At 39.7% G+C, this 16,733-nt stretch overlaps 2 protein-coding genes across 2 annotated transcripts in view; one reads left to right on the forward strand and one right to left on the reverse strand.

Annotated features, from left to right (window-relative positions):
* usp16 (ubiquitin specific peptidase 16) overlaps nucleotides 1–4,315 on the reverse strand; it is an 11,463-nt gene extending 7,148 nt beyond the window's left edge. The window contains exons 1-9 of the mRNA XM_015951341.3: nucleotides 4,234–4,315; nucleotides 3,842–3,950; nucleotides 3,584–3,777; nucleotides 3,388–3,491; nucleotides 3,201–3,313; nucleotides 851–1,092; nucleotides 675–770; nucleotides 462–592; nucleotides 273–360 (exon numbers count right to left, since the gene is read on the reverse strand). Of these exons, the coding sequence (XP_015806827.1) occupies nucleotides 273–360; nucleotides 462–592; nucleotides 675–770; nucleotides 851–1,092; nucleotides 3,201–3,313; nucleotides 3,388–3,491; nucleotides 3,584–3,777; nucleotides 3,842–3,950; nucleotides 4,234–4,263 (1,107 nt within the window). The 5' untranslated portion in view covers nucleotides 4,264–4,315. The remainder of the gene's footprint in view (nucleotides 1–272; nucleotides 361–461; nucleotides 593–674; nucleotides 771–850; nucleotides 1,093–3,200; nucleotides 3,314–3,387; nucleotides 3,492–3,583; nucleotides 3,778–3,841; nucleotides 3,951–4,233) is intronic.
* A 21-nt stretch (nucleotides 4,316–4,336) lies between these two features.
* Nucleotides 4,337–9,822, forward strand: rwdd2b (RWD domain containing 2B). Its single transcript, XM_015951345.3, has 4 exons — nucleotides 4,337–4,756; nucleotides 4,833–4,900; nucleotides 8,818–9,171; nucleotides 9,280–9,822. The coding sequence occupies exons 1-4, from the start codon at nucleotides 4,544–4,546 to the stop codon at nucleotides 9,521–9,523; spliced, it is 879 nt and encodes a 292-aa protein (XP_015806831.1). The 5' UTR covers nucleotides 4,337–4,543; the 3' UTR covers nucleotides 9,524–9,822.
* Nucleotides 9,823–16,733: the final 6,911 nt, after the last annotated feature.

The raw sequence follows: 16,733 nt of genomic DNA on the forward strand, positions 1-16,733 counted from the left end.
GTCTTTCTCCTTGCTCGTTAGTGTGAACGCAGGGAATCCCGTCTGCTACTGCAATTCTCCTGTGATTTTACAAGATGGGTGGAATGCTTTCGCTGCCGTGTCAAGTCAGAGACGCTCTCAGTTGGATGAAACGTGCCACTGAGCTCACACAAAAAAACAATACTTTCACTGTAGACACCACTTACGCCTCCGGTGGAAAGGCTGAGTGATGCTCAGACTTCGAATGCTTTTAAAAGCTGTGAACAGTAACTAGCTTAAAACTGAGTGTACACCTTAAGTTCCTCGGCTCTCATCCCATCCAGAAGGTAGCGCAGCAGCTCCTGGCTGTCCTGCTGCTGAAACCCCTTAAACCTGGCAGCCCTGCAGGGATCAGACAAAATGTTGAATTATTATTTCAAAGACCTGAGATGTTTAACATAAAAGCACATTTTAAGTGGTTATCGAACCATATTTGGACCAACTTTTTGCAAACTTGTGTGAATAAGTCCCGTGGTGTTACCACCCCCTTTATGGATTCCTGGATTTCATTGAGTAGTTTACACAGAGCCAGAGTAAGGGATCCAGGCTGGTCCAACTCTACTTGTAAAGGTTCCTGTATTTAAAATAAGTTAACGTTTCAGTAATGAACAGAGTAAACCACAGATGGTTTATATGTGGGATAGACGACAACACACCAAATCTAAAGAGGCACCAGGGTTGATCTCCAGACTTATTTTCTCTTTTGTCACTTCGTTGAGAATCTGTCTCAAAAGTTGAGTCTGTGAAAGATTCTGCAAACCAAACAACAACAGCAATTAAAAACACTTTAATTTCAGCCCAGACTGGTCTTATGTAAAAGGTATAATCGTACCTGAATGACTGCGTTGAAGAAACAAGTGTTTCCAAGGTTGCTCAGCCCTTTTACCGGAACAATGTTGTTTTCAGTCATGTCGCGGTTTGGAGGTTTCCCAGCAATCTCTTTTTTGATGTTCTTCTGTTGATTGTTCTTGCTTTCAGTGTTCTCCTCGTTCTCGTTTTCCTTTGTGTTTACAGTTTCTGTCTTCTGTTCGGCCTCCAGCAGATCCACCTCCTCCTTTATTTCCTCCTTTACTCCTAAACAAACATGGTGGTTACAGAAAGCTGGTAGTTTAAACATCTAATCTCCTGTCTCAAAAGTTTGAAAGAAGCACCAATTCTTAAAATGAATTCGTAGAAAATGATTAGAAACTGAGAATTTTCAGAAAAGATGCACTGACACATCTCAACAGCATTGATGAAGCACGGCGTGTTTATCCCCTGTTGTAAAATTTCCCTTTTATTTACAAAGCTAATGGGTCTTTCAGGTGTGACATGTAAAAACGAAGTAACGGTGACATCCTGTGGTCAAATTAGGTAATTGCAGTCCATTTTCCTGAGCAAAAAGAATTGCTTTCTCATTGCCGTTCCATGAGTTTCACAACTGTTGCCAGTTCCAGATCAGCGCCAGAAGATTCTAGATGACAAGCAAAGACGAGTCATACACAGTAAGTCTATAAGCAGATAAATACATTGTTATATCTGGTGCTATCACTCTTGGGTGTTTCACAGCAGGGGGCACTTACTACACTTATTACGGTAATCCCTCTCTGGCATTACAGGAAGTGTGGTTGTCTGCCGCCTTGCTGTTAATAGTTCTGAACGACTCATTAAAGGAAGTAAAACGCCCCAATCGAATCATCATTCACTTCACACATTTCATTGTAATATTGAGTTGTTGGTAATTGAAAAAGTAGCTTGAGTTGGTTTTAGAGCCGACTATTTGCTTCTAATTCACTCACTTCTAATTAGCTCAACGTTAGCCTCCAGCCTGCTTCAACAAAATAAAAAGATGTTGTGGCTTCTTAGGGGTACAAGAAATATTTCCTGGGTCGCTTCTGGTTACTAGCTTTGGTTCTTTAAACAACTTTGGAGCCTTTTGCTTGCCAGTGTCGAATTATAAATGGCCACACTGCAGCATTAGCTCACTGCAGATTCTGCAACCTTACAAGCTGACTGTAAACAGTGGGGGGTTCTCAATGTCAAGGCCAGGCGCCTTGCTTACGAGGACACTGTCCTTCCTTGGTCATAGAAAATGGTGACGTAATGTCACGTGACATGGGTGATATTTTATACGTATAAGGTTCAATTTACTTTTGAAATTGTGTATATATTTGTTAAATTTATATATAAGCGTATTAATACCCGCTAGCCACCGAAGCTGCAACTACTTATCAACTAACCAACCATAGCTAACTGCTTTGGATCTAAAAAAAAAATATAAACATTTGAAATTAGTTGACTTACATTTAAACTTGAAATTTTTGCCCGAAGTAGCTGCCGGCTTCTGATCCGCCATCGTTTTGAAAATACTGCGGTGTATTCTGGGTAATTTTTGACCAAGGCTAGGCTACAAGATACCTCCCGTGTATCCTAGCTCAGCTAGCTAAACGGCCAACAAACGGAGAACAGACGCCTCGGTAGAACATGAACATTTGGAACACGTCTTGGTGGTTCCTGATGACGTGTTTCCTAGGCAACCGGGGCGGGACCAAGACATCAAGGCGAGGTTTCTTGGCACTGAGAAACACCCCCTGACTATGTCCCTCTTTATTTATTTTTTTGAAAAGAGAAAACTCACAACCTCCAACCGGCTGAGAATGAAAACTGTTTTATCGTAACCTTCCTTCCAACATGATTCAGACACTAGTCTTTCTGATTACTTCACAGAAGAATTCTTACATATTGCTCCTTTAATGTTTGTAAAATTATTTGCTTAAAAAAAGATGAAAGCATTTAAGGAATGCCTTCCCTTAAAGGGTCCAAATCCCACAGAAGCTATAGAACAGCGGTGTTTCTTTCCCTGCACAGGCAGTGGTGAAGAAAATAAGCCTTCATATCAATGCTTCTGCCAAATGAACTGTCTTTTTATAGCCTAAACATGAATGTAAATCCAGAAATATTTGCACATGATTCAGTTTACATATTTCACAGATTTAGTTTTTTAACATTTTTATGTTGTGTATGGTTTTGAATGTCTGTGAAGCACTTTGGTCGGTTTTATACCATTGTATGGTGCTATACAAATCAAGTTGCCTTGCCTTACTGAGAGAAATTTAGATGGACTTTAAAAAAAACTTCTAAACCATGTTGGAAAGAGATAAGATAAGACACATACCTTTGCAGTAAAACTCACAAGTACCTACTTTTCTCTGGTCTTCTTATAGAACCAGACGAGGTTTGCTTTTTCATGTTGCTCAACAGCTGTGCCAACTGCCCTGTTCTGGAGTACTGGACCTCATTGTCACAAATGTAACACCTACAAGAAAAAGTTTATATCAATCTAATGAAAGTCATCCTGATGTTACACTGGTGTTTAAAAGACATGCTCACCACACACTCCAGCTGTCTAAACTGACCACCAGACAGTGTGGATCTGATCGAGGAGTCTCATAATGTTTGATGGCATGCTGATTCTCAGAATTTCTTCCACAACCCTAATTAAGAACACACAATGTTATTAAAAATTGTAAAAAAAAAAAAAAAAAAAAAGATTGGATCTGACCAATAATGGGTAACTAAAACTCACCCTGTGGCCACATTTCAAACACATCCATATCCCCCCTGCATCTGTGTCCTCTTCAGAGTCCTGTTCTTCACTGGTGTTGATATTTTCTTTGTCCTCATGTTTACAATCCTGACACCTCGACCAATCAGAAATACTGGGGAGTTTCTTCAGAAGAGTTTGGTCTGTTCCCTTCTTGATGTGTCTGCAGGTTGGAACTGTGAAAACAACATATAGGTCTTCTAAAGGCGTAAAAAGCGTTAAAGTAAGACAACTGTTTACCTGTCAGGTCAAATGCATCCTCCTCTCTGGAGGTCTTGTCTTTTCCTCTTTTCTTTCCCATTTCCACCAAAGTAGATTTAGTGTTGGACGCTGACCACACAACACGCACCTAAAATAAAAGCAACAAACACACCGAAAAGTTAACGTTAAGTTCAATATGTATAAAATACACGTAACACTACATAAAGTCAACTCACTGTGACTATCACAACCAGAGGCTAACGTTCACCGTTTTCTGTTTCGTTTCCTCACTGCAGTTAACCTCTTTGATACGGACATTTTTGGTTTGTTTGTTTGTTAAAGCCTATAAATCCATTACATGTAAAGGTAACGGTACATGAAACGAGTTTATATTTCAACTATTTCAAAATCGCAAAAAGAAGCAACTCAACAGATTTTCCAGAAGCCGCCAGATGACACATGCAACAGAGACCGGAACTACGTCAGTCCGCCGTTTAAAATGATCCGAGTTGAAACAAGAACTTTCCGTCGTTTAATAAGTTCGAGTTCAAACAAGAAGCTAACAAACGGCTCACACAGAAAAGAAGAGGATTATTATCATTTCATTTCTTTATTATTTGCAAGAGTCAACTATATATGTTTATCTTGTTCAATTCAACCGCTCCAACATGGTTATTAACAGCTGAAAAGTGGCGACAGAACAGTATAGTTGATTTATTTAAATGATCAAGTTTTAGCAACATGTCTTACTTGGAGTGGGCCGAGTCTCAGCTTGCAGAGATAGAGCTGCTAGCGAGCATGTTTCCCAGTCAGGAAGAGCTGGAGCTCAGCGACCCGCTGGCTGTGGCTGAGCTCAGGAGCTACGTGGAGGGATCAGCTTCGGGAGACAAACCTCCTGCCTCCAGACCTCAGTTCCTCATCAAGAACAAGCTGGATTCTTCAGTCATGGAGGAGGTAATCAGGCTGTTTTAATATTTAATTTGCTTTAAATTTGTTATATTTAATTTTCTTGCATTGGTGTTTTCCTCAGAGTGGCTTTATTCTGTCCTGCTCATATCCATCTGAATACCCTAGCGTGTTGCCAGATATAACAGTAAGGTAAGCTATGTAATATTAACACATGGTAAAAGTTTTAAACTCCTTTCATAGCTAAACATGGGGACCAGCTTGGACCCCTTAAACCACAGACTCGTTTAGGTTTGTGACATGTGCAGAAATTGGGAATATAAAACATAATTTGAATGACAGCATGTGTAGTTCAAAGCTTGAATGTGTTTTTCTTTATTAAAACAGAAACCCACAGTTTTTTGGTCAAATGGCACAATCTAGAGGTGGAAAACATGTATTGCACCTTATGCCCCACCCCCTACTTCTGTGATTGGTTGGAAACAATGGCTGTCGTTTGTGAATGCACAATTCTAGCTGGCCAATGAAGCTAAAACACGTTGTTTTACAATGTTTCCTAGCTGTTACTAGAACTGCACTTGTGTTGAAACAAAACAAGGTTAAAAATAAAACATGTTGGAAACCGACCGACCCTCCAGGACCAGGATTGAGAACCACTGATATAAATACAAATTTTTTAAGACTTGTTCATAAGAAATGTCGCCAGATCTGTATCAGTCTAGATACTTCTGTTAACGTGCACCTGCTGTTGACATCAATATGTAAGCAGATGTCTATGGCCCTTGGCTAATGCTGAGCAGCGCTCCACAGAGAGCCTACGTCACGCCCATCTACTTCCCGACCATGGGTTCCCTTCTACCAAAAATGAATGGGAGTCTATGAGCCGAAGAAAGTAATTTTCTGATCCAGTTTGATCTGTGCCATGGGTTGCATATGTGATGTCCGTAAATTTTAAAAACAAATTTTGATGCTAAAAAAGCACTTTTTTACAACAGGCGGCAAAAGTTCTTTTAGATTTTGTGTAAAAAGACATAGCGGACTAAAAATGCTCGTCTCACCAAATGACGTCATCAAACCAGATACAAAAGAGAGAAAAAGAAAAATGGCTGAGTTTATCAAGCTTCAAATTCTTCTTCCAAGACAGAAGGAGCATTAAACGTAAACGAAAACTACTATAAATCTGGCCATGTGGTGAGTAACAGTTACCCTGGGGGAGAAGAGATTCTGTGGTGACGCCATTTATGCGACGTCTGAATTTTAGTTACTTTAATTGCAATTATTACAAGTTAATAAATCTCCAATTATGTGACAGTCATAGTGAGAGTACACACAGTACTTTTCAATTAAATTAAATTACAGCATATGTGGGATTCAGGGTGTAAAGCAAAGTGGTTGCCCCGTTCACTTTCATTCATATTTTCTTTTGTAGCGGTCACACTTTATAGCGTAATGACTGCATATTTAATTATGACCAATAAGATGTGATGATTCCATATGAATACGAAATGTCAATCTGATTGATCTTTGAATGTTTAATCAGAAGATTATAGTTACTTTTACTTGTTCAGGGACCATAAACACACTTCGTAATAATTCAGACAGAGTCAGGTATATAGTTAAAAAGGAATTTTATTCTTTTCTAAACTAATGATTATACTTGACAAGATATGAATAATGAGATGTGATGGAATGTGATGTGTAGGTGGTGTGATGTAAGCTAAATGTTCATCAGAATCTTTGTATCTGAAAGAAATTGTGAAATCTGGGTGTAAAAGAATTTTTTGTCTGCTATAAACTAGAGAGTGGATTATTAACAAAACAGCATCAGACGCGTTGTGCCTACAAACTTTGGCGGAGACCCCCAGCAGATCCGGACTGTCCGAAGTCAGGTGGACTTCACGGCACCTGAAGCCAGTAGATTAACTTCGATGCGACCCGTCCAGTCTTGAGATGTTTCCAGGTCAGAACAGTAGTTGGAATGCTGTCTGCGTCCAAAGTGAATATGACTCTTAAGGAGCTGTCTGTCCGTGTCAGCTTGCAGCGTGCAAACAGGTTGACTGTATGTCAAAAGAGATGTTTCAAAAGAGGCTTCTTTCCCGATTTGGCCGAATCAGGGTTCAGCTGGAAACTGAATTCATCGGGAAGTAAATCCTGTTTTAATAAACCCCGATGATATGATTTCCAGCCATTCTGGCAATCAGAATGTGCCATTTCTGGAGGTTTTACCTAAGCATTCCTCAGAAAGCCACGCCTTCCTTCAGATACAAGATTCTTAATTGTGTGAATAAGAATCTTTAAACTTTATGTGAGGTGAACCTTAACCTTAATTTGTATCTTATGAAGATGTGTATGAGTGTAGATAATGATTAACTTGTTAAATCAAACACATAGTGATTTGTGATATAATTGGATCATAGTAAGAACAATATGCATTTCAAATTTATATAGCCTCCTGCTGCTGGGCAGTAGTATTAATTTTGGCCCCCATACCGCGACATAGATTTGTGCTTCTGGATCCTCCAGTTTATGGCGCGGCATGGGGGCCAAAATTAAGACTATTGCCCAGCAGCAGGAGGCTATCTAAATTCCGAAGCAAACTACTGATCTGATTAATGATAAGCTGGCGCCGGCAACTGAGAGGTTGGCGCTGCTTACTGAGGAATAGCACCTTTACCGGCGTTACTACTAGATACGCTAGGGACTAGCAGCCCTCGGCTGGTCATTGACTGGTTCAAACACTCCCTCTGCTGTCTATTAGCATGGATAGGCTAGCGTTAGCCTGGATGGGCTGGTGTTAGCATTGGAGAGGCTAGCCATTAGCGTGCCTAGGCATGCCACTAGCTGGATTTCCTACCCCCTTGACGGACCTTAAGCATGGATAGGCTGGCATTAGCATCGGAGAGGCTCGCCATTAGCATGTCTCATAGAGTCACTAGTCAGTTAGTGGCCAGCCTAGGCACACTAATGGCTAGCCTCTCCGATGCTAACGCCAGCCTATCCATGCTAATGGTCCATCAAGAGGGTAGGAAATCCAGCTAGTGGCCAGCCTAGGCATGCTAATGGCTAGCCTCTCCGATGCTAACACCAGCCCGTCCAGGCTAACGCTAGCCTATCCATGCTAATAGACAGCAGAGGGAGTGTTTGAACCAGTCAATGACCAGCCGAGGGCTGCCAGTCCCTAGCCTATCTAGTAATAACGCCAGTAAAGGTGCTATTCCTCAGTAAGCAGCGCCAACCTCTCAGTTACCGGCGCCAGCTTATCATTAATCAGGTCGGTAGTTTGCTTCAGAATTTATATAGCCTCCTGCTGCTGGGCAGTAGTCTTAATTTTGGCCCCCATACTGCGCCATACCAGCTGGCGTAACCTTGACTTTGCAGCTCTGGCGTACATGAAAGGTTACTGTGTCAATTCGATGGTGAAAATTGATAGCCTGGCAAGCCAGACTAAATAAATATATTATTTAGTCTGGCAACGCTCCATTGACGGCTTTCGGTTGTGGGGCGGGTTCTACCGTTGTCTTTCAAATGATCTCCGCATTCCACTGGACAATGAATGTGACATACTCTTGTTTCACTCTGTTGCATCATCCCACCCACCAGGCATATAGCATGCCCTGACTGGCCCACAAAGCGGATAAAGCTCTGTGATTTGTTCACTAAGCAGATAGAGCACTATGGTTGGCCCACCATTGTGGACCAGTCACAGCTCTTTGTGTGTTTGAAACCCCTCTAGAGAGCTGTGATTGGCTAGCCAGAGTCCTGGTAGGAGCTGCGGAGGTTCCAATGGAGCGTGCCTAGACCAAACTTTGCAAAGCAAGAATTTGGTCTAGTTCACTAGGCTAGAAAATTGACCCTTTCTATTCATTACACTTTGTTCTGGGGAGAGCCGACCGGAAGTGGAGGAGACAAACTCCCAATTCAAACTGCATGGCAGTCTTTGGGATGGGGTTTAGCAAAAAAAAAGAAAAAAGAAAGAAAAAAAACGTTTTGCCTACATTATATCACGCAACAGTTTAAAGCTATCACTGTAACGGATTTTTAAAGAATCATGTTTTTGTTCATTAGAATAATTACTTTAAATTGAAATATTTTCTTATTTTTGACTCCAGGTGTTCTGCTCTTAGCAGGACGGATCAAACTCAGCTGCAGGCCCGTCTCAATAAGTACCTCACGGAAAACTGCCTGGGGGAAGTGTGTGTGCTTTCTGCAGCAGACTGGGTGAAAGACAACCTGCACCTTTTCATTAATAAGAGCTTATTAACGGCACCGCCTCAGAGGAAGAAGTCACAGGAAGTGTTCAGTCGACTGTGGATCTACAGTCATCACATTTACAACAAGTCGAAAAGGAAGAACATTCTGGAATGGTCAAAGGAGTTGGGTCTGTCAGGATTCAGCATGCCCGGGAAACCTGGCATTGTGTGTGTGGAAGGGCCTCAGTCTGCCTGTGAGGAGTTCTGGTCCAGGTACCTCAAGTGTTGATATTTTTAGCAGACAATGTCAGAGCCAGGAGCTTATTGAAGTGCCAGGTTTTCACTTTTTAATATATTTTCACACCTTTTTCCTCATTTCAGAGTGAAGGTTCTGACATGGAAGAAAATCATGATTCGACACAGAGAGGATATTAGCCTTGATCGTCAAAGCGAGGACAGCGAGAGCGTGGACTCTCTGCGCAAATTCACAGGCTTTGAAGAGGCCATGTTTGACCCCCATGGGAACAGGGGGAACCACATGGACCTTGGACAGCTCTACCAGTTCCTAAATGAGAAAGGCTGCTGTGATGTCTTTCAGATTTATTTTGGCATTGAAGGGAGGTAGAAGTCCGACCCAGAGAATGAAGCTACTTGCGTCTGAAGCAGCTTAGCAAAGGAAAAGCGTATTTTTAATTTAGCTGTCTTAAAAACAGTTTAGGTGCATGCAGACATTTAATTGTTGAAGCTTCTTTTATGAATACCTTCACTGGTACTTTTGTTTGCATGAAAACATTTTAATTTTCTTAAGAATAAACAGTCCTGATTGTTCTGTAGATCATATTTCGCCCTATGTGGTTAATTATTACCACGCCTTATGAGATTATCAAATCAAATATTTTGCAATAAATGAGATAGAAAACCCTGTTTTTTCTTAAAGTCTGATTGTTTCCATCTAAAGAATCACAAATAAGGGGGGAAAATAACTATTTATTAGAAACTGTTGTTATGGATGCAAAATGAATTTAGTCCTTGAATTTTTGCTGTTTGGTCGCTTTGCATGATTAAAATACAAAAAATACACTTTATAAGACAAGACAATGTGGAAAAAAGTTGCCAAACAACAGAATTTACATGCAAAATATCTTCGAACATCCTGCAGATGGCAGCAATAGATAATCCTAGTTGGCAAATGAAAAAATTCAATGTATTCTGAATCTTTAATCATCTGGAAAAGAAGGAATTTGCTCAAAATAAACTAAGTAGGTGTCAAATTTTCAATGAAAACATTTATTCTGCAATTATTGTTATAAGTTAGGGGTGTTTGGGGTTTTCTTCAGTCACAGCAGCAGTTTTTAAAGCTATTTGTCTCAAATATGCTTTTTCAGAGAACGGATAGTCTATTTCAAACAGATGAGCTTAAAGCAGTTTTGATTTATATCTATTTTTAGAAAATGCTACAAAATTGTAACTGAAGTGTGTATGTTATGCTTGTGACCTGAGTTATCTAAATAATCCTTCATTTACATTTTTACATTTAGCAAATCCTTAATAAGAGAAAAATCCTAGTTCAGTTTTGCATCGACATTTAAATTCAGTTGGAGACCTTTTTACTTGAATGAATTGGATGATTCAACCTTCATTATTACTCTGCTTGAATTAATCAACAGTTTATGCATCCTTTGCTTGAGACTAAATGATGTATTACATCACAGCTATTTAGATAAACCAGATGTTTGCAAACTGTAGCAAGAAGAAAAATAATCTTATTTTTATTGAAGGATTTTTTTCAGCACATTCTTAAAAATGTCTTAAAAGTGTGGGAAATTTGTTTAATCAATACATTTGCAGTGGTCTCTGGTAGGAATGAATGCCTTGCAAGCTGCACGCGGGGCAAACAAAGCTCAGAGTTGCTTGGATTAGCACCAACAAGTCTGCTGCTGCAGAAAGTGCAGCAAACGGCAGGATTTTGAGTCTTATTTCCTAATATTTGGACACCTTGCCTTGGATTGGATAATATCAACGTGACTACAAATAACACAAGCATGGAGGAGTTCTGCTGTGTGGTGGAGTTGCTTATGCTAACTGTTAGCTTTTACTAGTTTGGATGTTCTCTGCTGTTTCCTGGACGCAACCTTCCCTGTCGTGAGTCAAGATGGGCGAGTCCGTGAATGTTTAGTGACAGTGTGACGTAGATCTGCCGGGCTTTTCAAATCCTAGATTTTCATCATCTATTTTCTCTCTAAAGCTAATGCAGGGGATAGGTAAAGGAGACTATTCTCATGTTCAGCCCGCAAGAAAATCTCACAGTGACCAATTATAATCAGAAACAAGCACTAAAAAGGGGTTTCAATGAACCGACCCTTAAAATCTTCTAAATTATTTATTTTCTCTGGGATTTGTTGCGATAAATAGCCCACACAGACTTTAAAACGCCCAAATAGTAAAACATATTTGACTTTTAACAAACTCAGCAGCTTCTTGGTCTCCATTTGTTCACTCTAAATGCATTCTCTACTCATCCCCTGATTGCGGGAATTAAGCAACATCACGTTCAGACGGTGATGGTGACATGGCTAAAAATAACCCCCCTGCTCCACTGAACAGAGGTTAACAGCTTCTATACACACCTGCCCGGTGTAACCATAGTAAACATGATGCTCCAACTGGTTTTAACTCCATTGTCTGCAATAAAGATCTCAGTCAGCAGAGCTGCGTTATTGATCCACGCTGCCACTGCTGCTGTAGTGCGAGTCATTAACACAACTTCCGGTCACAACAGATCAATATCACCACAACGGTTCAGGAGGAGACGTCTCCTCAGCTGCTACACAAGCGTTCCTGGGGCTGTAGCTCACCTGCAGCATCTACCTATTTGTCGTTTTAATTAGAAGTAATCAAACAGTGCCTTCTGTCTGATGTAGGATTATGACTGAAAAGGGTTTTGCAGAAGACACAAAATCTCTTATGCTACCTGAGCAACATGAATCAGAGACATATGGTTCAGCAGATCACGGTTCTGCATGTATGGAAATTTATAGGGTGCTTTCCTTTTTTATGGGCCTCTGTGACTCCAACATCATTATTGCCAAACTGCAGACAGACGACGATCACAGCGGGTGAAGGTTGGGGCGATGGGGGTGTTCGTTCCCCTTCGTTTTTGAACCTCAGCGTGGCTCATTGTTCTGTGACATCCCAATATTTTCAAACGCATTAAAAAAAGGGATTAAAATTAATATTTTAGAAGTGGAAATTAAAAATCTTTACACTTGTAAAAAGGATGATTTTACACACTGCTTTTCACCAACTATGTGATATTTATAGATAATACTATTTACTGTAATGCTGAAAAATATAATAATCATCATCAACATGGTCAGTAGTTGAAGCTGAGTAAATATTGTGAACTATCTTAAGTGCACATTACATTTAATTTACTCATGGTTGGTCTTCAGGTCAGTAACTGGTCATGCATGCGGCTAAACTTGTTCGGAACATCCTGATGAGGGAATTCAGATATTAGCAGGAATGTTTTCATGTTTTGAAAATCAAAACAGAAAAAAAACCATCTGCTTAAAGGTTTTGCTTAATTTCCCAAAAGAAGGTTGTAAACTGAGAAACCCTTTAGTTCTGAGCCTGATGTGAATATTGCCATTGCTACAAATTCATTTATTTAAAAAATTATTTTCAGATTTTATGTTTATGTTTACTTATTCAGCAGATGCTTTTATCCAAAGCGACGTACAATTGTGAATCTATAGGGCATGTTGTGATCTGTGGGGGAAACCCGGAGGAAACCCACGCATGCATGGGTAGACCACGCAACTCCACGCGGAAAGACTGCAGCCGGGTTTTGAACCTGCAACCTTCTTGCTGTGAGGCAACAGTGCTCAAAACTGTGCCACCATGCAGCCCACTTGCTTATTATTTCATATTTGTTTTATTTTCTATTTTATTATTTTTATTGATGACTTTTCTCTATTGACAATTTTTTAGCAGTTTTTTGTTTGAAATAAAGATTATCGTCTTCATCACCACTATCATCATCATCATTGTCACCATCATTATCATCATTGTCTTCGTCACATCATTATCATCATCATCCACCATCATCAGCATCGACACTATCATTATCATCATCATCACCTCTATCATTATCATCATTGTCTTCGTCACATCATTATCATCATCATCACCACTATCATCATCATCATTGTCACCATCATTATCATCATTGTCTTCGTCACCATCATTATCATCATCATCACCTCTATCATTATCATCATTGTCACCATCATTATCATCATTGTCTTCATCACATCATTATCATCATCATCACCACTATCATCATCATCATTGTCACCATCATTATCATCATTGTCTTCGTCACCATCATTATCATCAACATCCACCATCATCAGCATCATCTTCTTCATCATCATCATCACCATCGACACTATCATTATCATCATCATCACCGCTATCATCATCATCAGTACTATCATCATCATCAGCACTATCATCATCAGCAGCCTCATCGTTGTCTTCGTCACCATCATTATCATCATTATCATCATTATCATCATCATCAGCATCATCTTCTTCATCATCATCATCGACACTATCATTATCATCATCAGCACCACTATCATCATCATCATCAGCACCACTATCATCATCATCATCATCACCACTATCATCATCATCATCATCACCACTATCATCATCATCAACACTATCATCATCATCAGCACTATCATCATCATCAGTACTATCATCATCATCAGCACTATCATCATCATCAGTACTATCATCATCATCAGCAGCCTCATCGTTGTCTTCTTCACCATCAACATCATCATCATCATCATCATCATCATCATCACCACTATCATCATCAGCAGCACTATCATCATCAGCAGCAGCCTCATTGTTGTCTTCATCATCATCATCATCATCATCATCATCATCATCATCATCATCATCATTTTCATCATTATCATCATCAGCATCATCTTCTTCATCATCATCATCACCATCATCATCATCATCATCAACACTATCATCATCATCATCACCACTATCATCATCATCACCACTATCATCATCAGCAGCAGCCTCATCGTTGTCTTCATCACCATCATCATCATCATCATCATCATCATCATCATCATCATTATCATCATCAGCATCATCTTCTTCATCATCATCATCACCATCATCATCATCGACACTATCATTATCATCATCATCACCACTATCATCATCATCATCACCACTATCATCATCATCAGCAGCAGCAGCCTCATCGTTGTCTTCGTCACCATCATCATCATCATCATCATCATCATCATCATCATCATTGTCTTCTTCACCATCATCATCACCAGTATCATCATTATCGTTGTCTTCGTCACCATCATCATCATGTCATCATCATCAACACTATCATCATCATCATCACCACTATCATCATCATCACCACTATCATCATCAGCAGCAGCCTCATCGTTGTCTTCATCACCATCATCATCATCATCATCATCATCATCATCATCATCATCATCATCATCATCATCATCATCATCATCATCATTATCATCATCAGCATCATCTTCTTCATCATCATCATCACCATCATCATCATCGACACTATCATTATCATCATCATCATCACCACTATCATCATCATCAGCAGCAGCAGCCTCATCGTTGTCTTCGTCACCATCATCATCATCATCATCATCATCATCATCATCATCATTGTCTTCTTCACCATCATCATCACCAGTATCATCATTATCGTTGTCTTCGTCACCATCATCATCATGTCATCATCATCATCATCATCATCATCATCATTGTCTTCTTCACCATCATTATCATCATCATCACCAGTATCATCATTATTGTTGTCTTTGTCACCACTATCATCATCATCAGCACTATCATCATCATCAGCACTATCATCATCAGCAGCACTATCATCATCATCAGCACTATCATCATCATCAGCACTATCATCATCATCAGTACTATCATCATCATCAGCACTATCATCATCATCATCAGTACTATCATCATCATCAGCACTATCATCATCAGCAGCCTCATCGTTGTCTTTGTCACCATCATTATCATCATTATCATCATTATCATCATCATCATCATCATCATCTTCTTCATCATCATCATCATCGACACTATCATTATCATCATCAGCACCACTATCATCATCATCATCATCATCACCACTATCATCATCAGCAGCACTATCATCATCATCAGCACTATCATCATCATCAGTACTATCATCATCATCAGCACTATCATCATCATCAGCAGCCTCATCGTTGTCTTCTTCACCATCAACATCATCATCATCATCATCATCATCATCATCATCATCATCATCATCATCATCACTATCATCATCAGCAGCACTATCATCATCAGCAGCAGCCTTATTGTTGTCTTCATCATCATCATCATCATCATCATCATCATCATCATCATCATCATCATTTTCATCATTATCATCATCAGCATCATCTTCTTCATCATCATCATCACATCATCATCATCATCATCATCAACACTATCATCATCATCATCACCACTATCATCATCATCACCACTATCATCATCAGCAGCAGCCTCATCGTTGTCTTCATCACCATCATCATCATCATCATCATCATCATCATCATCATCATCATCATCATTATCATCATCAGCATCATCTTCTTCATCATCATCATCACCATCATCATCATCGACACTATCATTATCATCATCATCACCACTATCATCATCATCATCACCACTATCATCATCATCATCAGCAGCAGCCTCATCGTTGTCTTCGTCACCATCATCATCATCATCATCATCATCATCATCATCATCATCATCATCATCATTGTCTTCTTCACCATCATCATCACCAGTATCATCATTATCGTTGTCTTCGTCACCATCGTCATCATGTCATCATCATCATCATCATCATCATCATTGTCTTCTTCACCATCATTATCATCATCATCACCAGTATCATCATTATTGTTGTCTTTGTCACCACTATCATCATCAGCAGCACTATCATCATCATCAGCACTATCATCATCAGCAGCACTATCATCATCATCAGCACTATCATCATCATCAGCACTATCATCATCATCATCATCAGTACTATCATCATCATCAGCACTATCATCATCATCAGTACTATCATCATCATCAGCACTATCATCATCAGCAGCAGCCTCATCGTTGTCTTCTTCACCATCAACATCATCATCATCATCATCATCATCATCACCACTATCATCATCAGCAGCACTATCATCATCAGCAGCAGCCTCATTGTTGTCTTCATCATCATCATCATCATCATCATCATCATCATCATCATCATCATCATCATCATCATCATCATTTTCATCATCATCATCATCATCATCATCATCATCATTTTCACCATCATCATCATCATCATCATCATCATCATCATCAACACTATCATCATCATCATCACCACTATCATCATCATCACCACTATCATCATCAGCAGCAGCCTCATCGTTGTCTTCATCACCATCATCATCATCATCATCATCATCATCATCATCATCATTATCATCATCATCATCTTCTTCATCATCATCATCACCATCATCATCGACACTATCATTATCATCATCATCACCACTATCATCATCATCATCACCACTATCATCATCAGCAGCAGCAGCAGCCTCATCGTTGTCTTCGTCACCATCATCATCATCATCATCATCATCATCATTGTCTTCTTCACCATCATCATCACC

Source organism: Nothobranchius furzeri, chromosome 13 (assembly GCF_043380555.1).
Source record: "Nothobranchius furzeri strain GRZ-AD chromosome 13, NfurGRZ-RIMD1, whole genome shotgun sequence".
In the NCBI taxonomy this organism is placed as follows: Eukaryota; Metazoa; Chordata; class Actinopteri; order Cyprinodontiformes; family Nothobranchiidae; genus Nothobranchius; species Nothobranchius furzeri.